The 24988-nt window shown below is 38.8% G+C and overlaps 1 protein-coding gene across 1 annotated transcript in view; it reads left to right on the top strand.

Moving 5' to 3' along the window:
* The first annotated feature begins 4997 nt into the window (after positions 1–4997).
* The window catches only part of LOC120598554 (EGF-like and EMI domain-containing protein 1), a 495472-nt gene continuing 475481 nt past the window's right edge, over positions 4998–24988 (top strand). Inside the window, exon 1 of the mRNA XM_039857412.1 lies at positions 4998–5112. Coding sequence (XP_039713346.1) covers positions 5024–5112 — 89 coding nt within the window. The 5' untranslated portion in view covers positions 4998–5023. The remainder of the gene's footprint in view (positions 5113–24988) is intronic.

Genomic DNA, 24988 nt, shown 5'->3' with positions numbered 1-24988 from the left:
GATAAACAAAATGTGATGTATACGTACAATAGGATATTATGCAGCCTTAAAAAAGAAAGAAATCATGTTACATGGTACAACATGCAAGGACCTTGAAGACATTAAGCTAAGTGAAATAATACAAATATTGTATTATTCTACTCACGAAATATGTAAAGTAGTCGAAATCATAGAAACAGAAAGTTGAAAGGTATTTGCCCACGCTGGGCAAAAAGGAGAAGGGACAATCAGTGTTTAATGAGAATAGAGTTTCAGTTTTGCAAGATGAAAAAGTTCTAGAGATCTATTGCACAACACTGTGAATATACTTAACACTACTGTATACTTAAAAATACTTAAGATAGTAATTTTAATGTTACTTTTTTTTTTTTAACACACACAAACACATGAACTAGCTGTGCAAAGTGTAGTTTCAATGTGTACCTGGATGGATCTTCTAATTATGTTGTAATAAATATATGTAATTCTGGAGTTGACAATTTTGTTATAACTCGCATCTTATTGGTCAAACCTTTATGGCCTATGGGTAGAACGGTACTGAGAAATCACGTAGATAAATGTACAGATGTATAAATTATATAGATAAATGTATTAATAGATGTATACAAATCACTAGACATATCTTAGGAGTTTTCTGCTGAATTTATTATTTTCCTTAAAAAGAGAGTGAGCTATTGGTTTGTAGGGACAGAATTTAACGACAGGTGAAACTAAAGTGAGAATGATTATTCACATCTTAGTGTGACAAACCCAGTTGGTTCCTGGGTGAATTTCATTCTATTTTGCCTAGCATCAAGATTTCAATGTATATGGCTCATTAGTGTTTGTAGGCATTTCTATAATGGCAATTTATTACACTTTGAGGTGACAGAAGCTGTCCTTTGAAGAATTGCTTTCTGACCTCCTCCTCTTTCAACCCACGACACCTGCCAAATGAAGTGGTCTGCTCTCTTTTCCTGCTCCTATACAGACACTGGAAGTTTTTGTGTGCAGGAGAGCAGGGCTGAAAAGCTTTGGTAGGAAGGTTTTTGTAGCCTGCCCATCGAAAGGCATGGATCAACAATTTCTCAATTAGAAGAAGATAGATGAGAAGATAAAGTATGCAGTGACTGTAAAGCTTCAAGCAGCAGCTGAGGAAGATTTTAGGAACATCTGGTTGGAATCTATTTCTTTTTAGGTAAGTATTCCTTTTTTACAACCAGCATACATAAAGCATGAAATTGGCTTACCCTGCCTCCTCCTAATAAGAGAGAAGCTGGTTAGATTTATTACTCCTTTGATGCAAATCTGCAGGGAGTGGGGTGGCATGTGGCATTCCCACTGGATGTCCTCCCAAATCCTTTGGATTCTTCTCAGAGAGAACACTTGTCTGCTATATCAAATCAATTTTTAAGAGCATGTCCAGGTTGGCAGTATAAAAGATTATTCACAAAAATAAAACCCAATTCATGATGTTTGTGTTCTTCCCCCATGAAATTTATGTCTGAGCAAGGGTTGCCATCAACTCAGAACTTCGCTCTTTCTTAATTTTTGAAATTGGTTTTTTGTGTATCTGGCTCATCCTCTTGATTTGTTAATTTTAAAATTTCTTTCATTTTAGGCAATAAATGCTGAATGCGTGGTTTTATCTGTATCTAGCTTCATTTTGTGTGTTCATAGCATCCCCAAATGACCAAACTGCATTGTTCTTTTGATATGTAAGACTGTAACTAACAAGTTTCATAATGCTCTTCTGCTTTAGAGACATAGTATAACCAACCAATCAAACAAAATCACCAATTGCTTTAAAATTGTATGAAGAGTCTACAAAGGGAGAACTGAATTCAAATTAGGGTTTCTCAGTTCATGGCAAAATTTTAAATTCTTACACTGCAAAAGTATGTTTCATTTAATAATAATTGCTTACATGGTGTTGTGTTCATATTATTATCTATGCTAGAATAATTTGAAATTAATCTCACTTTATGAAATATACACTAATTATATTTAGCCTGTCACATCCAAGGTGGTTTAAATGTTCATCTGGAATAAACACGCTTTGAAACTAATGTACATAAAAGGAAAATTTTCTACTTTGTGCTTTTCAATTTACTGATTCACTTTCCATGTACCTAAGCTGTCCTTTACTAGTAAACAATCAAGCAATCAGATAATCTACACACATTCCTGCATTTTCGCATTATTCATTAGCTCTTAAAATCATTCTGAGTTTCAGCTGTAGCTTACATAAAATTTAGCCTTGTGATAAAAGACGTCTATTATTTATGCAAGGTTTTCTGTAATATAAAGAAAAAATGATTGGAAACTTTTTGCAGTCCAGGAGGGAATGATATTGGGTGAAGATAGAGCCCTGGAGAGTTAAAGCTCGTCCAGAAGCAAAGAAAGGTTTAGCAAATCACAGGAAATTTCAGGGTACAGTTAATCTCCACTATCATCTTTAGGTGTGCTATAAATGTTCATTAAAACAATTAAGATCAAACTGTATTAAAACAGCCTGGAGTCTTTGGTTTCATCCAAAAGACAAACTGGAAATTGAGTCAATGGAGAGGATTAATCTTTGCACTTACATTTATTTATACCCGGAAGAGAAGAAAAAGAGCTGCCCCTCTCCGCCCCCACATCTTTACATAGTCAGACACTCAGTTCAGGAGCCATCATTATTGTGAATTCTCCAGTTTCCTTTTCTTCCTTTCCTCCCCCACAGTGCCCTGCCTGCCTTTGGTCATTTCACTGTTCATTAGCACCAGAAGGAGAGGAAAAAGAATAGAAGGTGAAATTAAGCACCCAACTTTGTTACTTAATAACAAATGTGGCAAAGAGACTTAGGAGAAGTTAAATCGAAGAGTTAAAAATAGATTTTAAAATTATCTATGTTTGACCTATGTCAGTACTGTCATTATCAGAACTAATAAAGACTTAGCCAAGTGACAATGCATCTCTATGATAGATATCAGCTCTGTCCCCAAGTCTACTCTCCTTGGAATTAGAGAAAGTGTGGTTTACAAATAACCAGTATTTAGAAAAGGAAGAGAAAGTGAATTCCTCTTTTATGAAACAAGGGGGTTCAAATAATGGTTACTACTGTGCAAACTGCTCTAAAATTCTATTTGTTAAAGACATTTGTCAAAAGATAGAGATGTCATCTAGTTGTATATTTATGATTTTTCACCTTGTTAAACTTCGATAAAAAATTAAAAAAAAAAAGATATTTCTAAGAGAAGAGAACACACTGCATGGTGGTGTGAATTCCAATTCCACGAATGAAGGAGGGCGAAGTCCCAGGTCCTTAAGAAATCAGAAGTGGTGTGGTTCTATCTCACCCTCATCTTTTTCTTTCTTTTTAGAGAAAACCTACGAATTTGCTCCTCAGCCCCGCCTCCCAATCCCTCTTATGTGCCCGATTGCTTCTTTAGTTGTAGAAAGAGCAAAAAGAAAAGGAGGAGAACAAAGCCTCAGAAGACAAACTAAGAGCCAGATGGTTAATTCAACTATGAAGGGCGAAAGGGAGCCCCAAAAGACCATTTGGGGGAGATCATTTTAAGGCTCTTAGGACTGAGGAAATCAGGTGGTACCACTTTAAGTACTATCTCACTATGAATGAGTCATTGGAGAGTCACTTTTGGTAAGTTTAGGAGTCAAAGCAAAAAGTTGTCCCACTGCAGATCGATCCATTTTCTGCTGGGCTAAACTGCAGATTATGGCTTCGGAGCCTGGGCTGTCCTTGTCGGAGGGCACGATGCGCCATAGATTTTTATTTTCACGAAACAGACTCCAGAGGTTTGTGGCCTTCCAGACAGCAGCTGGCGCCGGGCAGAGGCATACCCTCGGGCCGGAGCTGCTGGCGACTGCGCTGCGCTTGGCCGTTTGTCCCAAGCAGTCGGGCCAGCACCACAGCAGGAGCTTCCCATTCCGAGCAGACGCCGTTCCCTTCTGGAAAGGCCTTGGGGGCTCGCAACTGGCTGCCACTCCGTAATTTGGAAGAAGAGGAGATGGATTGAAGGAAAGCAGGGAGTAGGTTTGTAAAAGGGTTGTCTCTTTCTTATAACTCTAGTGCCTGAAGGGTGTGAGATGGTGGCCAAATAAAATGAAGGGAGATAATCCCATTTTGAGTAACAGGGATTTTTGGATGAGCCACGATGTGTCCTGCAACTGTCGATTTGGCAGGAGATTTGACTCAAGCAACTGCCGTTTTGGTTCCCACTTCAAACGCACCACCCCCAGCCTGTGTTCTGAACGACTCTTGAGACTCTGAGGTGGGAGCGAGCCGAACAAGAGAGAATCAAAAGTCAGCCTTCTTTTGGTCTCTGCTTGTGGCAGATGCACAGCTGGTTTGGTTCAGAGCAGGTTCGTGAATGAGGGGAAAAAGCCATTGCTGCTTCGCCTCTTTGGCCGGGTGTGTGTGCGGAGTGGTGGGTGGGTAGGAAGAGTTAGGCGGGAGTATTGAGCGAAGCCCCTTATTCTGCGTCTCAGCTTCCTCTCCAGCCCCAGCGTCCAGCCCCCACCGCGCCCGCCCCCCTGCAGCACAGCGTGGAGAGGAGGAGGAGGGAGAGGAAAAGAGGGTGGAGGGTAGAGGGGTAGGAGGGCACGGGGGCGGATGGAGGACGCCCAGCAGCATGTCGAGCCCTCGTTGGCTGGAGGACTGTCTCTTTAAGCGCTCCGGAGGGGCCGGGGCGGGAGGGCTGCGAGCGCGTTTCCATGGCATCGAGGCTGCGGGGGCTGCGGGCCGCCGGGCTCGCTAGGTTCCAGTTGCTCCCAGCAGAGCAGGGGCGCGCATCTTGGTGGCCACGGCGCCTCGGGATCTCGCTCGCCGCTCCTGCCGCTCTCACAGTAGCCTGTGATACCCAGCGGGGCCGAGCTACTGCCGCGCCCTCCACGGGGAGACGCACCTCGCCAGCCTTGCGAGCCCCGCACACCAACTTCTGCCCGGCGAGCCCAACTTCTGCAGCGGGCTCGGACTTGCGGAGCGGGAGAGGCGCGCAGTACACATCCTGGGTGGCGGCTGAAGTCGCTCCGCCCCGCCAAGATGACCTCGCGACTGTGGCTCTGGTGCTACTGCGCCTGGGTGGCCACTGGCTGGCCACCAGGCAGCGCCCTACAACTCCGGCCGGACATGTAAGTGGCGCCGGCGCGCTCCGGGATGCGTGGGGAAAGCGGGCCCCGTGGCGCCTCCGCCCCACCCCGGACTCTGTGCTGACACTGAGGCCTGAGCCGCCCTCCGGGAAGGGATGGAGGGCATGAGCTGCCGGAAAGCATGGGGTCTGCGAGCTGTCTTAGGAGAAGCACAGCGGGAACGCGCTCCCCGGCGCATCATCCACCTGACTTACTTTCTTAGAGCCCGGCAGAATTTTCCCCTATCGCGCGCGCGCGCGCGTGCGTTTCAGTTAATTTTCTATTTGAAAGAGTAATTGGCTAATGACAAGTTCCACTTTCTGTAAGTGTTTAAAATGAAATATCGAACAGCGAGTTTCTTAACATGTACTTTCTGGAGATCGATGAATTTGAGTACTTTTATTATTATTATTATTTTTGATAAGTATCTCTGAGTTCGAAGGAGTGAATTATTCTACAGGTTTGATGAGAGGCGAACCCCGGCTCATCTGTCGAAGTGAGGAGCTGCTGGGATGAATGTGTCAAGGACTAAATGCACGGCCACTTAGATGCTAGCATTATTAGGAGAGAAACGAAGAGTAATGACTGAAATGCATCCTCTGCTGATGGGGCATGGTTTCATTTCCAGATTAGATGTGATGAAGGCAAGGAGATATTAATTCTTGGTCATGGTGTCAAGCATAGCCAGAAGCTCAGGGGACGTCTAAATCTTTACAGATTGCCTGGTTGCCTTGTCTGGCTGGAGAAGTTTTCAGAGACTTCTGTAGCATCGGGGGTCGGGTGGGACGGATCATCATCCAACTGTCTGAGAGAAGCCAGATCTAATCTGCTTTTCCTTTCTGTTCTTGAACAGTTACGAATAGACACCAGAGTATTTTGAACATTTAAACATCTTTGCTACTTTGCGACCTCCTTGCTTCATCTGTGATTTTCTGAAATGTGGATATTTTATAATAGAAAAATGATTCTTATAATAGAAAAATGGTTTAGATAAGTACACAAAGAAATCTATACCTTTCCAGGGCTTTACTTTTTCTTGTAAGAAAAATTTGTGGTTCACTACATTTCCATATTTCATCCTTCTCATGTGAGATTCAGTTTGCTACCTGGTTACTGCAATCGTTACTAACTATAAATCTTGAGACCTGGCCAGGGTGTTGGTGGCATCACAGAACAACTTCTTGCCTACATAGTTTGTAAATATGTATTTGGCAGAAATGCCAAGAGTTCCTGGGTAGGTGATTTCTCTTGCATTGATGAGATGTGCCTTGTTTACTTTGAAGAGAAGGTCGATTTAGACTTTTCCTCTCTATCTCAGAAAACATCTTGCTTTGGATAGCTTGTGCTTGCATAAGCCTTCATTTCTTAGAAACTGCTTTTTAGCAAGCTTGCTGGCTAGCCATGCTCTCACCTTTACAAGTCTCATTATTAAAGTGGACCCTGGGTTGGCTTATTACTTAGCCGTAGAGTCACCCATGCACACGAGACCAAATAATCCACTTGGGAAGCATCAAGAAATAAGCGAAATATCACATCACTTTTTATATTGCTTAATTGTTTTATCTCAGGTTTCAGTATCGATACTTTTGTTGAAAAGACTGGAAGGATGACATTGCATTTTTTTTAAAGGACACTGCTACTGGCAGCTCATTTATTTATCAGGTGAGATGAGATTGGATATAAAAACCATTATAAATTCTTGGGTGTTTAATAAAGAGGCTGTTTCTGGGGGAGTTATTGAGATTACTCTGATGACTCTTAGTACTTTCTGAAACCTGGATGGGAAAAAATTCAATCAAATTTATATTCAGTCCTCCTTGGTATTAGAATTAATAGTTTCTTCAGCAAGAACCATGTTGAGATTTAGTGCTAGGTTTCTGCAGATGCTTTGCAGTTGTTACAGGTATGTGGAATACAACCATGTATAGCACTTGGCTTCCACATACTTGCCCATCTATTAAATTAAAGAGAATTCGTCCTAAGATTTTTATGACCTCTGAGGTCCATTATCAATAAGAGCAGGCTTCTAATGAGGTGCGGACCATGAATAGGAATGCATCGGCTTTCTGACTGGCACTTATAGGTCATTAACACAGTGAAAAGTTTTATGTAGCTGATGTTGTACTTGAGCAGATTTTGGAGCTGGGTGACAGCTGAAAAGGGGAAATGACTGTACAGCAAAATAAAGGTCAGCTTAAATTTAATGCGTTGTATTTATGGTACATTTCTCTATAGGCTCATTTTCAAAGGAAATTTTATTAACAAAGCATATATGGCATGTGGATACTCTAACTCTAATGATAATTGATCTGTCTGATGATCTTGTCTTATTACATTTAGGAAACCTTGTATAACTACAGGTAGGCAGATTTATAAAATCAGTATTCCAGATAGAGTTCTTAAGTACCTACTATGTAAGTTGACATTGGAAATCACAGTTAATACTTAATCTGTTCAAATTCGTGGGCAAATTTCTAGCTACTTTATATGTATTATTTCATTTTACCCAGAAAAAAACCCTATAAGGTAGGCGCTATTATCATCTCCATTTATAATGAAGAAACACAGTAAGGTTAAGTTCACACTCCAAGAAGTCACAAGATTTGGACCCAGGTAGTTTGAATCTCCAGCGCTGGAATTGTTAACAAATAATATCCATTTCGGAATACCCAGGCCCAGCTTGTGATTTTATTTTATTTTTAAAATCACTGACAGGGATTCTCAATGGGAGCAGGGCTGGCACCTTCTATCCAGTAAATATTGAGAAACCTGTGGGTGCTTTCGTGAATATTGGAAAAGCTATAGGATTCTCCTGGCATTTGGTACTGGATATGGAAAGTGGTTGGGATGTTAATTGTCCTGCAATGAGAAGATGGTTTCTCCCAAGGAAGATCTGATTTTTCTCTTTCTCACTGAGACTCTTTATAAGGAATTCTCTTGCTCTCTCATGGCTGTAGGTGTTTAAGTATAAAAATGATGGGCTAGGCTTAAACTGGGAATTGTGGAATGGAGAAAGCTATCTTTGGCAAGTACATTATGAATTGGAGTGTTGTAACTGGTGATGGCATTTTGATAAAGGGATATTGAAGAGTTTACTTATGCTAATGGTACTGTGCAAATGTTTTCTAAAGGATTAAATAGAAAGAAATAAACTCTACTTCAGATCATTGAGACATCAAAGGAAAATGACTGGCTGTAACACACTCTATTAAAATTTATCCTTTGAAATGCTTTCTTGTAAACACCTTTATAATTATTGCATACAACATGATGAGAAGTAGTAAACATGGAAGTGTTGTAGATATGCAGGCAGAAGTGCACAAAGGCAGATCCAGATCCAATAGCTTAAGTTCTTGGGACTTGAGATACTTGGAATTCTCTGATACTTGGGAATTCTAAAAAGGTGTAGCCACTTTGTGACTCAGCAGTGTCCTAAACCGGTTAGGACATCTCACATCCACTCCCTAATGCAGGTATCTGATACAGGCAGTTTCATATACAAATCTAAAATATGCCTGGTACAATACTGTTTATCCACACCCTCACCTCCCCCCTCCCAACACACATATATAGAACTATGTTTCACCTTAGCCTTCTGTAGCTAATATAGAAATTTGTGGTCAGAGTGATAGAGATTTAGATTTTTGAAGAATTTATAAATTTAGAAGTAGAGAAAGGCAAGAAGCTATAATAATCCAGGATTGTTAAAGGGAATTGACAGTTTTTTCTTGCACCCCACACCATGTTATAATGTTTTGTTTTGGTTTTGTTTTTCACTTTTCTTTTGAAAAAGGCTGAAATTGAGCCAGATAGAAATGTCTGGGGCTAATGACAGTCCACTTTTAAATGTACAGATAATTTCAGCATGGCCTGTGGTCTGTCATTTACTCATTAGCATAAATTAGTTCAAAAATATTTTTCTGTTTTGTGAGATCAGCAACATTAAAAGAGCAAAAGGTGACCTAGAGGAGGCTGTGTACACTCTTTATGGACATTATTTCCAATGGTTTGTATTTATTAATATATTTAATCCTAACAACAATCATATAAGGTAGACAATACTGTCATCTCTATTTTTCAGATGAGGACACTGAGGCAGAGAGAGATTAAATAACGACTGAAGCCTCACAGCTGAGAAGTTGTGGGATGGGCTTTGGACCCATTCCGCCTAACTCCAGAGCCCTGTTCCTAATCACTATTCTCTGTGGTGGGCCCTGTGAGCTTGATCTCTGTTTCCTAGATTCTCAAATTACCAACTTCCCTGGTCTTTTCAATCTGGGTCTTTTTACTTATATTCAGTGATAGCTGACTTTCTCCTATTGCCCCAAGTAGACTAATCCTCACCTTTGTCATGTCGTTTTAGCAGTCACTTCAATCCATACTTTATTGATGAAATTGACATTGTATTATATGAACTTTGTCAGGCTTCCTGTCCTTGGTTTCAGTAATTTTTTCTATATCTTTACTCCTTTCTTCTGTGTCTCATGGAGAGTGTGTTCTTTACTCTTTTTCAAGGTAATACCTTCCTTATATTTTCAGATTCTATCTATAAAAATTTTTGTCTCAGTCTTTTTTTTTAATTGCTCTTTCCTTTTTGTTTTTCTTTTTCTTTTTTAAATCCTTCTTTTCCCCATTGTAACCATGTCTCCCTTCTATATCTCTCTCTATTCCATGTTTTGGGTATGTCTATGTTTATATACAGATCTAACTTGATCTTCTTCTTCTTCTTCTTCTTCTTCTTCTTCCTCCTCCTCCTCCTCCTCCTCCTCATCCTCCTCCTCCTTCTTCTTCTTCTTTCTTCTTCTTCCTTTTTTTGATCATTTAACCCATTGCAGTTGGGCGTCCTCTGCTAAAATTCCTTTTCAGAGACTGCCTTTTTTCCAGAACTTTCTCTAGTGTCATTTTTCTGTAGCGTGTCATTATTTCTCATTCTTTTTCCCTCTTTCCCACTTCTTTGCTTGTGCTTTTCCTTTGTACACTAGTATCATCTGTAGTTCTTCTTCATTGGCTTCTGCACTCACACACCTTATATCTTATTCCTTTTCCCATTCTTTACACTTCACCTGGTTTATCTCATTCTTTTCACTGGCTTCTATCATACGTTCTATTTTGATGCGATCCAGATCTGTATATCTAAGTCCCAATCTCTTCAGAGTTATAGACTTGCATTTGCAACTATAGATTTATCATCTCCACAGGTTTCAGACTCAAAATGTCTATACATCATCTCTAGTCATCATTATCTCTCTCTGCATTTTCTCCTTTTCAGGTGCTTTGTTCACTTTCCCCTTTCTTCTTACTTGAAATCTCATATCTGTCACTTTTCTCCCAGTTTACTTTGATATGAGGTGAGATGAATGTGAAAAGGTCTTTGTATATGACAATTGGATAACTATAATTTAATATTTATATTCCTATCAGTAGCCAAATTCTATAAACACCAGCAATGAAATATCTCTTGAATTAGTTCTCTTTCCCGCTGCCAACACTCAAGCCCAGCCATGCTATTTTTACTCCTAGATAATTACAGTTATCTCTTAATTGGTTGGTCTTCTCTTTCATGGCCCCTCAATCCTCTTCGTATATATACGTGTATGTAAATATGTGTATATATATGTATATACATGTGTATATATATATAAGCTAATTTTCATCAAAGTTAGTTTCTGAAGCAAAGATTTACTAACATAATTTCCTTTCTTAAAATCTTTAATTATCCATGAGATAAAGTTGAAGCATCAGAATATGATTCTTAAATAAAACTTATTATATACCGAGAACAATTTAAGCACTTTACATGTTTTAATAGATTTAATCCTCACAGCAACCCAATCAGAAGGTAATATTAGTGTTTACATTTCATAATGAGGAAATTGAGATCCAGGGAAGTTAAGGTTTTTCTGGAATAATTACACATTAGAGTATGAAGCTCAGGAGAGTTTATGTACTTAATAATTGTAAAAGCTATGATAAAAGCCATTCGGCTCTAAAATCTGCACTCTTAACTACTACACTGTATTTAAGATTTTATTTTTCTGGCATTATTCAATTTTATAAACATTTATTAAACACTTTTTAAATTTTTTCTTTTAGTTTCCTTCTCCTCGTCAAGAACTATGCAGTGTATATAAGATTTTCCTCTAACTATGAGGTAGCAAGTTAGTCTTCTACGATCCATAGCTGCTTACAGAAGACTCCTGAATCCAAGACCAAGGACTTTATTAGTCACACTCTAACAAGTAGCATGAGCTTCATGTTTGCATTGACTTCTCTGGCTTCTCCCTTCCTTCCACCCCAAGTTCTGCAGGGGCAGTGAGGAGTAGCCCAAATGGATGCTGTGCACACAGTGGATTTATGTTACAGCTGAGGAACCTAGGTCTTAAAATATCTCCAAATTTATAAGGGGACTGCTAGCAAACCTGTCCAACTTTTGCCCTTAGAGGGAGACATTCATTTCTATTAGTTTGCTCAGGAAACAGCTCTGCTCTCAGCCTTTGCAGGAGACACTCCGTATCTTCCAAGGTTGTTTGGTATACAAATATCCTCCCAAAACAAAAGTCACAAAGCTTCTTAACAAGATACATAGAAATGGAAGAGACCTTGAAGAATTGTCTCCCAACACTCTTAACATTTTCCTTCCCAATTTCAGCAGCATGGGCTTTGCTAAACTTTAAATCAGTTTTGTTCTGTTTTGTTGAATCTAGCACTGGATTTTGCCATTCTGTTTCAGTAGGTGAGAAGGCTCTGGAACTAGATGAACAGAGAGGTTTAGTAGGCTGACCCAGAGGGCTATGTTCAAATCCCAAGCATCTGTTTTCTTCTCTGCTGAAGCTGAAATTAAATCATCAGTTGCTTAATATGTGCCTGATTTCTTTTCTTGTTACTTCCATTCAACAGATATTTATTCAGTGTCAAGTGCTTTGCCAGGCTTTGGGGACACAGAGAGAATAAGGCGATCCTCTGTCCTTGAGCAACTCTTGGACCTGTGGGGAGATCAATGAACAGACCAGAGCCTACTAAAAAAGCTGACAGAAATGGGAAGAGAGAATCCATGGCCTTGGCATCGGTTTTCAAGAGTTTATTTTGTTCAAACTGACTTTTTAAGTAGAGGTTCGACAAGTGGTAAAGGTGGTCATGGTGCAGGTTGTGGTTTCCAGCTGGTGGGAAGAGCATGTGCAAAAAGGAAGGCGGCAAGATCTTCCTTTTAAGGAAAACGGAAATCGTTTTCTTAATGGTATGTTTGGAGAGAAGACTATGAAAAGGGCCACAGTAGAGAAGATGATTTGAGAGCAGCTAAAAGGGAATAGCTCAGAAATAGTCTGGCATATCTAGTTGAGAACTTTGAACTTTGCAGTGAACCAATGAGGAGCCATTAAGTGACTAACTGAAAGCAGGAGAGTGACTTAATCAGATTTGTGTTTTGAGCGAAAGATGGACTGGGGAGAGAAGATGCCAGAGCAGAGAGCCCAAAGAGGAGGTTCTTTTAGTGGAAAGAAAGAAGTGGTGTGAGTCTAATAAATAAAGGAAATGGTGGCGGTAATGAAAAGAAGGAACAAATTTGAAGTTTTAATAGCAAGATGAGTTGATGAGTGTGTGGAAGTGAGGGAGTGAGAAAGAAAGAAGGCTCCAAAGTGCCATCCGCGTAACAGAGAAAATTGGAAACACAGGAGAAGGAGGAGCTTTAGGGGAGAAGAGGGTAAGTTCAGCAGCGACCACTGGGCACTGTGCATCTGTGGGGTCAGACGGAGATGGTCTGGAGAAGCTCCATGTCAGGGTCTGAGGCCAGGAGAGTGGTCTGGGCTAGAGCCATATTTGGATGTTGAAGTGGCAGGAGACATATATAAAAAGTGAGGAGAAAAGATTATTGAAGAAGGAAACCTGGGAAATTTTAATATATGAGAGGAGTTATGTAAACAGACCCGATGGAAGAACTTTGTTCTATTTGAGACCTCAACTCTAGGAGCCATCACTTTTGGTTACAGTGACAAGACGTGGAAATGCCTATACAATGGCCGCATGTGTTGGCAGCATACACTCTTGCATGACTAAACATTTACCATGTATCTGCTGTCATTTTCAGCCTTATTATCCTCAGAGCCTGAAATAACAGGAGAAAGGACTGTATTACTCCAGCAGAATTAATTACAAATGGGACATAATTTAAGATCAACTCACAATCACTGACATTTTCCTTGGTTTTACAGAGATCGTAAAGATGGGTAAAAGCCTTTACCCCCAAGGTACTTTTAATCAAATACTGTGATTTTTGTTATAGGATAGTTAAGTGCCATAGACCAAGGTATTACTGCAATTAAAAAGGAAGGAGAAACCAAGTTCATGAGGAGAAACCATAGAAAGCTTTATAGAAGTTGTGGCATTTGAAGATGAGGTAGGATAGGGAGCAGAAGAACTTTCATTGTAAGAGAGCAGAGCACGGCAAGGCCTTGGAGACCGAGTGTATTCTGGGGATGATATATAGTGTGTTAACTGGTGTCACCATCATTGTCCCCATGCACTTGCAGCCGTAGCCTCACCAGGATACCCCAGAGTCCCCAGATGCACTCCATACTTTGCTGCTCTGGGGACTTTGCTCTTAAATGAATGAACTTCCTGCCTCCTCCATCTCTTCCAGGCCAGTCTCTGAGACCAACACTAAAGTTGTCTATTTCACAAATACTTCCAGGTCTCGTAGAGAGGATTAATTGTATGGCTGTCTGTCTCAGAAGTCTGACATTTTTATTTGAAATAGATATCTAGAGATCTCTAGTTTCTTTAAAAAAAAATATGTTTAATAAATGTTGGATAGTGATAAAGACATGTTTGGAATTAATAAGGCGTTTCCGGCCAACTCTTTGTAAAATCAGCAACTTGGATATAAATTATGTGGCTTGTCAACTTGTGATCTGGGAAATGTTTTCTGTCACTCTTCAGTGGATAGTCTTCAGTGGTGTTTAATGTTCCTCCTCACTGACATGGTTAATTAAGAATTGACAGTAATTCTTAGCTTTAGTGGATTTTGCTCTTGAGGGAAGAGGCAATCCCAGGAGACTTGAGGTTTGGTTTCTCTGAAATATTAAGAAAATCGTTTTCATGATTTAGTGTAGTGGATTCTGACCAGGAGAAAGGCAACTAATTATGAATAGTTTTTCTCTTCTGGAGGCCAAAGCACTAGCATTCATTTGCAGTACTGCGAATGTGAAGGATTTGGTTTACAGACAAAAGTAGATGATAATAAGAGTCAAATTATATTGTTTCTTTATTTATTGTGGAGTTTAAACAGATTTTGGCTCCTGCCAACTTACAAAATCCAAAAGATAAGAAACTGTTCTCAGCATGAATAAACTGGGAATGTATCTTGACATTAAAAATTTATTTTCCAATGTATTTTACGGTTTACTCATGCTGAGTACCACTTCTTATCTTTTCAACTTTTGAACTCTCCCTGTATCGAGATGAGCAAAATGAACACGGGTTTCCTTTTATTGTACTGGTATACCACATGTAAAATAAAGCAAGTGAAAACTCGAGACACAGAAATACACACTGGCCAATTAAATGATAACAGAAAAGTATTTGTATTGGGCTTTACGCATGTTAAATGCAATACTGAAATGAATTTTGAAATAGGAAACACAATAGACAGCGGCCATTAAAAGGTATGCCTTACATCTCTTGTAAAGCACATTTTTGCTTGAATTCAACTGACAGTAACAAGTTGGGGCCAGGAAACAACTCAGTCAGCATTCTCTTTTTGTAAATCTATTTACAGTAGAAACCCCATTAACATTTTAATTGTTTCACAGCTAAAGTTGCTGTCTGTGCCACTGTTAAAGGGCTCGGGTTCATTAAAATTTAAGGGACCAGGGAGTTCATAGTCTGCTCTAATGACCTAGTGAAGGTTGTAAAGGCTCTAAATATGTTTTTGGCTCACTGAACAACTAAGGGATTCTTTGTAGTGGCTAAGTATGCTCCCCGGTAAGTTGTTGTATCACCCCATGTCAATCCCTCCAGAAAACTCTCCCTCTTTTCTCTCATCTAAATCCTAGAGTCTCTTAATTCCTCTTTAGTATTTTCTGCCAACTTTTTAGTTTCTCACATTAATTCTATAGCTAGATTTTAATTTCATTGAGGTCAAAGTATGAGCCCAATAATTGTTGATTAAAATGTCACAATCTAACTTCAATCCATGTTTCTGCACTCCCTGTATTGTCCCCCTCCCCTTAGATAAAAAAAATTGTGCGCCAAACTTAAATTATTTATAAGCATTGGGAGTTCTTGTTCTGGCTTTGCTACAAATTAGCTGTGTGAGACTATAACCTCTCTGGTCTCTAGTTTCTCATTTATCTGTTAAAATGTTGGTGTATGTTTCAGGAGATACAAGTGCTTCAACGATTAACCAGCCTCAAAATATGTCCCTACTGTAACTTGTTATATACAATTATTTGACATTGAGCACTTAATATAGGGGAATGTCTGCCCTAGATAACAGTTTTTCTGTTTGGCTTCAGCCTGTTAATCCCCCCGCCTGCCCTTGATATGATGTATTTAAGGATATTTTACCTCTAAAGAAACATTCTTATTTGCTTATAGGGAGAAAATTTGGTTTTCTGTGGGAAAACTGAGATGGAGAGAGGTAGACTAACATCAAAATTATCCAAAAGCCTTATACCATCAAAGTGCATTAAAAACCAGGAAGACCCAAGATCATCTTACTATAAATTGTTATTTGGGGTGCTAAGGATCTACTCTTAATCCTGGGATTTGGCAGTGATAATAGGATGCAGATTTTACAAAAATTGTAATAACTGGGAACATGTGTTCACTTATCCATTTTAGCATGTAGTTTCTGTGCATTTGTAAACCTGAAGAATGAGGTGAACTACGTTTATGTGGTTGTCAGTTTCTGGATCTGCCTCCTGTGGGTTTTGCTCACACTGTATTTAATTTTCAAGTACTCTACTTTGCCATCAAAAAATGTGACTTTGAACACAGAGCCAGAAGATTTTGGTTAGTGGTAGTAAATCACAATTAGAGTAGATTTTAAGGTATCTTAGGTGCTTTTCCAGGCCCAATCTACACTAGAAGCTCTTAAAATCCTTTTGTTTTAGGAGATACATACTTCAGTTTTACCAATTCTTGTTTGTTTTGTGATTTTTGTAAAGGTTATTTCTTTCTACTTCCAGTAGTTTTTTTGTCCACCCGATAATCAGCGTGCAAGCTGTCCTTTTTATTTCTTAAATTATTTACCCTTCTTAAATTTACAGTGTGTTCAAATAAAAAAGTTTCATAATTTATCCATAATTCTGAAATCCGAAAAGCTCTGAACATCAGCAGATACGTTTTTGTTGTTGTTATTTGTCACAAACTAATTTGGTGGCAAAACCTCCACTGAGCTGACATAAGCCTAATTATAGATTTTATTTGATATGAAAATTCTTAAATTTTCCTGAAAAATATTAATGTGTTTGATTAGGCTGTGACTTCCTAGTCATTTCTAGGCATATATGCACCATATCGCTTTTTTAAAATCTGAAAAATTCTGAATTTCAAAACTATTTGGCCCCCCCAAATTCAGATACTTCTAAGCTGTATTTGTAAATATGATAGTTGAAGAACACGCTGATTTTCAAAGGGTAGTTTAAACTTTTAGAAGTTTGCTTATTTTAACAAGATTCTTTTATAAAATGAGAAAAAAGTACCCATTTACTTTTGTTTGTTGAAATTCCGGATGTTGGTTAGTGTAAAGCAAGGAAGGTTCAGCTTCCTGTGTTCTCAAAAAAAAATAAAAGAGCTTTGTCATAATATTGATAGATGTTTTAACATGAAATATCCACATTTTATAACATGCCTTGTCAAAAAAAGTCAGATTTTATCATTTAAAAAAGTTTCTAAATTAATAATCAGAAAATAGAGATTAGGTGATCCGTTGGAGTAATGCATGAAAACAAGTTCTGTTGTCATTCTGTTAAGCCCACTGCTTCTGTATAGAAGAAACAAAATCTGTTGGCATCTATTAAATAGGATCGCCATACCAGACAATATGGCAAGGGCTTTCTATATTATTTCATCATCTGAATAACAAACGCTGTGCAATAGTACTATCTCCAATGTTGAAAAAACATTATTTAGGGAGGGTGATAAGGCAAAAAAAAATTCTACAGTTTAAGTATTTAGGTATTTAGGTATTATTCATTACTATTTCATTCTTTGTGCATTGAGAATAAAACTTCTGTGGTCCTACTCTTGATAACTTTTTGGGATGCCTAATTCCAGAGACTGTGCTCGTGTTCTGAAGGGTAGATGGTCTGGTTAGGATTCGTCTGCTGAGCCTCCTACTATCAGATTTAATATTAATAGAAGTAGACTTTGAAGTTTTTTGCTTTTCTCTGTCTCACAAACATTCCTATTTAGTTTTTTTTCATAAATTTTATTTTGTTTTGTGAAGCCTTATTTTGACCCAACAAGCTGTTATGTTTTTTAGATTGCATTTGTTATCTATAGCTGTTTCGATTCTGTTAAGTGATTAGTTTCCAAGGAGAGTCAACTGAAATGCCTAACTAACTTTGTTGTGATTCTTGCATTTCATATTAAATATACTTATAATATTCTCTTTTGTATTGGAATCTACATGACCACACGTCGCATTATTAATGGCCTTCCCAAGGCGTTGCTTCTTGCTCTGACTACTTTAATTATCTCAGAATTTAAGCTCTTCACCTGGTGACATAGGTGGGGCATTTATGTTTCTGGCATGACTTTCTAGTGCAGCAGGAAAGAGGCCTATTCTGAAGGGCATAGAGGTTTTCTTAAGGTGAGGTGAAGTCCCTTCATAGAGAATTCTGGTCCCCGTGGAGACAGACACTTCAAGAGAGCCTAAGGGCCGGAGAGGAAACGTTAATTTTAAAGGACTCCAGAAGCCTATAGAAGGTACTTTTGCATCTTACAGACCGGGCAAGAATTGAACTTGAAAAAGAGGTAAACATTCTCACAAGGGAGGAGTGTTGCACATGGGCAGGATTCTAAGTGAGGCCTTCTGCCTCCGTTCAGTGTGGCAGCAAGAGATAGTAAGGCCTTTGACCTACAGACAAATTAAATGCCACCTGTCAAAAAAGTGAGCTTTATGACTTGAGTCTTTGCAATTGTGTGAAATGGAAAACATATTTGTGAGGAAGCAGCTAGGAATGGAAAGTCTGAATTAAAATGAATTATTGCTTGAAGGAAAGAGAAATGCTTCTTCTGATCGAACCTGAGGCTAGCAGTGAATCTATTATACTAACATATCATTACTGTCTGTTTCATTGTGTACTTCATTTGCCTAGGAAATAAAACTTGTTTTCTCTTGAAAACCATCTTTAAAATTTCTATGTTAGCAAAAAAATTTGAAACAGCCTAAATGTCCAACAATGAGGAAACAGTTAGGTAAATTATGGTATATCCTTACAATGGAACATTTATGCAGCTATTAAAAACAATGTTGACAAAGAATTTTAATGCTCTATAAAATGCTTATAATAAGTCAAAAAAAGAAGCAGGATACAAATGCCTATAACAGCATGATTTTATATATAAATGTATAAATATAAAGACAGTAAGCACAAATGGAGGCAAATGTATCAAAATGTTTTAATAGTGTTTATCTCTTAGTGGTGAATTATGGATAATTTTTATTCTTTTATCTACAGTTCTGTTTTCGCAAACTTTTCTATAATGAACATCTATTACTTTTTTCTGAGGAAACATACTTTAAAAAAATTCCATTTGCTTCTGAAATAGTTTTCAGATCTGTAATATATTACCGACCAGAGCCGTTTGAAGACAACTTAGTAAGACTGCCATTGAGGCCAGCAGTGTCACCAAACTTTATTTCTGATAAGAAGGTTTACAGTTCATTTGTTTTTCAGTAAAAATGTGTCATCATGTATTCTCTAGGTTGCTATTATTTATTACAGTGATGTTGACAAAAAAAGATAAAGGCAATTTCCTCTGTTTATAGGTTCCAGAAGCATCCCAGAGCTGGGATGGGGGGCAAAAGCTAGCCATAACACATGAGCTTCAATCTTGTAACCTCGCACCAAATTAACTGATATAAGCACATTCAGGAATAAGTAGGCCATAAACGTGGCTTCTTCATGCCCATAGTTAGTGATTCAGTGTTGTAATCTTGTGTTTAATTTATTGGATGTGAGATGTGCTGTAAATTTCTAAATACTTTAACAAGTTTATCACCTTTTTTTCTACTCTTAAGGGTGAGATTAACCTGACTTAGTTTTTATGATAACTCTTACAGCTGTAAACAGTTGCTTATATACAGAAATATTTCGCTTACCTAGAACTCAACTATATACCTGGAAAATAATAGAGAATCAAGAAGTAAACAATTGCAACATGTATAACAATAGCTAATACTTATTGGATATTTGCAATTCTTTTAAACTCTCTGTGGAGTTCTTTACCTTGTTATCTTATTTAGTCTTCATAACAAACCTATAGGATTGTTATTGCTCTCCCTGTTTACAGATAAGAAAACTGAGGCTCAGAAAGTTGAGTAGCTTATTCAAGGTCACGTAGCTAGTTGTTCTGGAGGTAGAAGCTGAACCACATTCCAAAGCCCAAATACTTTTAGCTATTACAGTAAATAAAAAGTTCAAGCAGATGTCTGTTCTGAAAAATCTGTGTTAAAAAAGTACTGAACTTTACACTTCAAGATCCCAAGCAAGGATAACTCCATTCAAATGACTTTAGCAAATTTACAAACAACGAACTTGTAAAAAGAGAAAAAGAACATCTAGAAGCAGGAATTACTAGCTAAAAAGATATATCTGTAGGCTGATAATGAGTGGGGCTGAAAAAGCTAAAGTGTATTCCCAAGGCCTGTGAAAGCACTGTCTTCTAAGTGTATCAGTAAGTAAATATGGAATTTGGTGATAGATTTATCTTGTCAATAAAATGTTAAATTTAATTTAGTCCTAATTTATACAAATTTTTATTGTTATATAATTTATACATTTTATTGTAGAAAGATTAGAATATAGAGATGAAATAAAATGGCAGAATAAAAACCTTTCATATTCTTATACCAGAGAAATCCACTGTTCACATTTTGACAATGCTACACAATGTAAACACAAATGAAAATATAAATGTAAATATGTATGTTTATGCTTTAACAGTATGGGACTATGCTTTACTTTTTCAAATCACCTCTATTTACTATGCTGTGAGCATATTTGTAAATACACTTTGATTATAGAAGTAGAGAAGTATATAATATATTTCAGAATGATTTTCTTCCAGGAAGAATAAACAAAACATTTTTTGATGTTTTAAGGAAAATGCATATTGATTTAGAAAATTATTTTATGTGAATCAGTTCATTTCTTAATGATGCTGTATCAATGAGACACAGTGTACTTTACTTATCTTCATGCCAAAGAGTTCTCATTTCTCTTTTCTACTTAGGTTAAAAATTTTAAAGTAACGTTTTTGTGGGGTTTTTTTTTGTTTTTTTGGTTTTTTTTTTGGTAAAGAAGAAAGTTTCGATAATGAAAGTGATAATTTAAGGATGTTTTGAAAGGAAAAAAAGAGTATACATTCCCTGACTGGAACTGATGTAATTTAAAGCCATCTGCTTCTCTCACTTGAAATGCAGTTGCAGTTAGCTTTGTATCTATCAGCCTACTTAATTCAGAGAGGGGGCAGGACCAACTTCAAAAAGCCATGTTTTCACTTTCTGTTTCATTTGACAAAGATTCATTGAGCACTTCCTTTGTGTAAGTCCTGTGTTAGGTGCTTATTTAATGCGAAGAGGTGTAGGATATGCTTTCTGTACTCAGAGGTGTAGGATATGCTTTCTGTATTCTGTAAACAAATAAAAAGGTAATTACAATTCCGTATGGTGGGTACAGGAGAGAAATGAGCTTAGGAGGCTATAGGAGCACATGGGAGGGGGAAAGCCTCTTTGGACATAGACACCTGAGTAGAGAAGTAGAGTGAGCATGAGTCAAAGAAGATAGGTGAGTGGCAAGGGGGGGAGGGGAAGGTAGTGAAGTATGTTTCCAGAAAAGGAGCCACACGTGTAAAGGTTTTGGGGATCAGAGAACAGCATGCTGTGTTTAGGGTCATGGAGATTAGGATATAAGGTAGAACAAGGATTGAGAAATAGCCATGGCTTGTCAAGGAGGCATCGTATGCCATGTTGAGGAGTTGGAATTTTATCTTGAAGGAGTGAGGAGTCATTGGAAATATTGTTAGTGAACAGCTAAGCCATGAGAACAGCTATGGTTTTGAGAAATCACTCTGGCAGCTGTATGAAGAGACCTCAAGTTGTGACAAGAAGTGATCAGGATCTGAGCTAAGGTGTTGAAGAGGAAGAAGTTGAACTGATGAACTTGCTGATTGTTGGATGTGGGAGGCGGGGGAATAGGTCAGGAAAAGGGTGACATCACTGTCTCTGGGTTAGGTGAGTAGGTGCATGGTGGTATCTTTAACAAGTGAAGAATGCTCTGAATAAAGTAGTTGAGAAGGTAGGTCAAAGATGATGTGTTTGTTTTGGATGTGTTCAGCAAGCAGTTGGATAAGTGAACTAGAATAGTAGATTTAGGGGTTGTCTGGGTGTATAAGTAAGAGGATGGGGAAAAGGGTAGGATCACCAGGTAATATCTATGGATTCAAAGAGATCATTTAAAACTATCATCATTTAAGGGATCACTACAGAATAATAGTTAAGGGTGTGGGCTCTGCTTTCGGATTCAAATCCTAGTTTTACCAGTTACTAGGTCAAGTTACCTTTTCTCCCTTTCTTTAATTTCCTCATCTGTAATATGCGGATGACATATATTTGAGTCATAGGGTGGTTGTGAACCATAAAATCAGTTAACATATTAAAGTATATATAATAGGACTGGCCCATAGTATAAGTTCAATAGATTTCACTTTAGCTTTATTATAATGATTAAGGGAAATCTGGCCAACCAAACAAAAGAACCAGTGAATAATACAGAATATTTTGTTGTCAGAAGAGTAGAAGAGAACATCTGTGAGGGAAGTCATAAAGATTAAGGTAGGCCAGAACTTCAGGAGGGGAGGTGAATGTCTCAGGAAGGGCAAGCCAAATAAGAGCTAGAAAGTATCCTTTGTTTTTGTAATGAGTTTGCTAGTAGCCTTGCTGGGATGCAGCCCAGACCCCGATCCAGTGGTCTGAGGACTGAACAGGAGATGAGAGCAAAGTAAGCAAGTGGAGGCCACTTTTTCAAGAGGCGTGTCTTAAGTCGAAGAGTTGGGACATTGGTAGGAGAGAGACATGGGGCCAAGTGAGTGTTTGTAATTATTGTAAAGTATGGGTGAATCAGAAGCATTTTATGTTAGTGAGGAAAAGCTAACACAGGGGAGAGAACAGGTATTGAATTAAAAGAGCCCATCATTATTTTTATCACATGTCACTCAGTATAGCCTATATCTGGCAGTAGGCCGTCAGCTGAGTAAACTCTCAAGGAACTGTAGTCCAAAGCTGTGTGTGGCAGGAGATGGCCATAATGCTTCCATCCTCGTGTTCTGTCTGACTAGGAAGTATAATATTAGACGGGATCCTGCTGCCTTGTGGCTGATACACTGTCACAGGAGTATTGGCCTGGGTTAGTGGTGGTAGGACCCCTGGGTGAGTGTTGACCTGAAATATATTAGGCTATGCCATTAGCTTCTTCAGCAGGTCAGACCACAGTTTAGGGACTCTTCCAAGTTAGGGAACCCCCCTATAAGTTTAGTTACTCTGCAGTCATGCTGACCAAACTATTCCCCATGTGACTAGTGATAGCACCTTTTATTTGAATACTTTCTTTTCAAAGGCAGAACAATAAAAAGCATGAAGCTAGATAACAGAGAACTTTTTTTGTTTCATTCATTCATTCATTCATTCATTCAAAAATATTCCCTGAACACCTACTATATGCCAGACAATATGCTGTGGGCTGGAATTACAGTGGAGACAAGAGAGGTTGGGAGTCTGGCAAAAAAGTCTTTCAGTGAAGGAGACCAGCACCTAAAGAAGCAGTCATGCCCCCATAGGGAGAGTAGAGGTCCACAGTTCTGTGGAGAAGATCAGGGCATCTTCCTGGGGGAAGTGATGGTCAGACAGAGCTGGAACATAGGTTGGGATTAGCCAGGTTCAGAGAACAGGGGAGAAGAGTTTCCTAAGCTGAGGAGACAGTAAGTCTGGAAGCCTTGGAGTTATGCAAGAGCCTGGTGCTTTTCAGGATCTAAAAGAAGTTTGGTTAGATTGGAATATGGAGAGTGCTGTCCCTCGGATTAGTTAAGTGATATTGGGCAACAATGACCCTAATCTTGCATCTCCTTATCTTTAAGGCCAGAAGAATGCTCTGGAAGCTCCTGTTCTCCCTGTTCTCAGTGAAAAAGGGTTTGAGGGAAATGACTCTGAGGGTAGACTAGGGTACAGGGAGAAACTAGAATCAGGGAGATCTATTGCGCAGTTACCTGTCTTGGAGATCACTGCACACGTATTGTGAATGGAGAAAGGAGTGGGCTGGTAGAAGAAACCAGTTTACTCAAGAACAGGAGGTGGTGAGCTGAACAATGACTTGGAAATACCTAGAAGGAGGCTCATTTGAGAAGAATCACCATGAAATGATGAAAAGGAACTGAATTTTTAAAGGGAAAATATTAGAGGACAGAGCAAGAGACAGCAGCTGGAAAGCCAATGAAAAGACATAAAAACACAGCACCAGAAAGAGAACTCAATGCATTAGTGTCAAGGAATTGTAGAGGGAGTGTTTTAACAAATTTGATTGAATTCTAACTTTCCTTTTCTTTTCAATCCAGTTAACTGGGCAAATTTTAGGCTTAACAATAAAGAACTCCAGACTGGCCAACGCATACCTGGTAAGTGGTAGATGCTGTTCTAGCAACTTTAGAGCTGATGCAGGCTATTTATTTTTATTGCCAGTTTGTGAATACTAATGAATGTGTGAAGTTTCCAGTATCCTGTTCGAGGTATCATAGAAGAAGACATTCACATTCCTTAGTGCAGTTATTCCTGAGCAAATCAGGGGAGACTCAAATCTTATGTGAAGGTTTTCCAGCAGTTATTTGAAGTGGAGTGGGTGGAAATTTAGCTCTGTTGATCTGCGTTTGAATTCTGAAAGAGATGAACGATGCTGTGAAAATGCACCGCTCTGCGTTTGTTAGGAAATAGGATTGCCCAAAAGAGCATAGCCAATGCCTGGTACAAATTCACTGCTGACCTATCCGGTGCTGACCGGAGGCCGGCGCAGCGCAGATCGATAGGCAATCACTGGCGCCGCGGGGAGGCTCCCGGCGGCCAGCCAGGCGGCGCCCCTCCGCGCTGTCGCTCTCCTTGGAATTTAAGATTTCCTTAGCGTTTGGACTCCCTGCCTACTTTAGCATTAATACTATCAAAGAGAAGAAACTCGGGACCTTTAAAACAATGCCATCATGGGTTACTATGATTTGGCTTGGGTTTTATTTTCCTCTGTGGTCAAAAGATGTTGTTTTCAGCCAGAATATCCTTCCTATGTGTCCTTCCAAAGATTGACTTATGGTTGCTATGGGAACTGGATTATCAAAATTTGAAAATTAGTATATTTTAGGTCCCTGGAGACTGCAACACTCTGTGTGCGTGTGTGTGTGTGTGTGTGTGTGTGTGTTCGCATGCACGCACATGTGTGTGTCTTCCATTTGGGGGAAGAAACAGAATCTTTTATTTGTATTAAAGTGAATTATACACCTTTTTTAGGTGATCTGTGGGGTGTGATATAATGCTTCACTCAATCATTCACATTTATTGTGCATTTGCACTATTTCATTCTCATGGGCACAAGGTAACTAAAATGCTGAGGAAGGGGAGGTT

This window comes from Pteropus medius, unplaced genomic scaffold (genome assembly GCF_902729225.1).
Source record: "Pteropus medius unplaced genomic scaffold, Ma_sr-lr_union100, whole genome shotgun sequence".
Taxonomy (NCBI): Eukaryota; Metazoa; Chordata; class Mammalia; order Chiroptera; family Pteropodidae; genus Pteropus; species Pteropus medius.
Note: the sequence above shows the minus strand (reverse complement) of the source record. Positions and strands in the feature narration are given on the sequence as shown.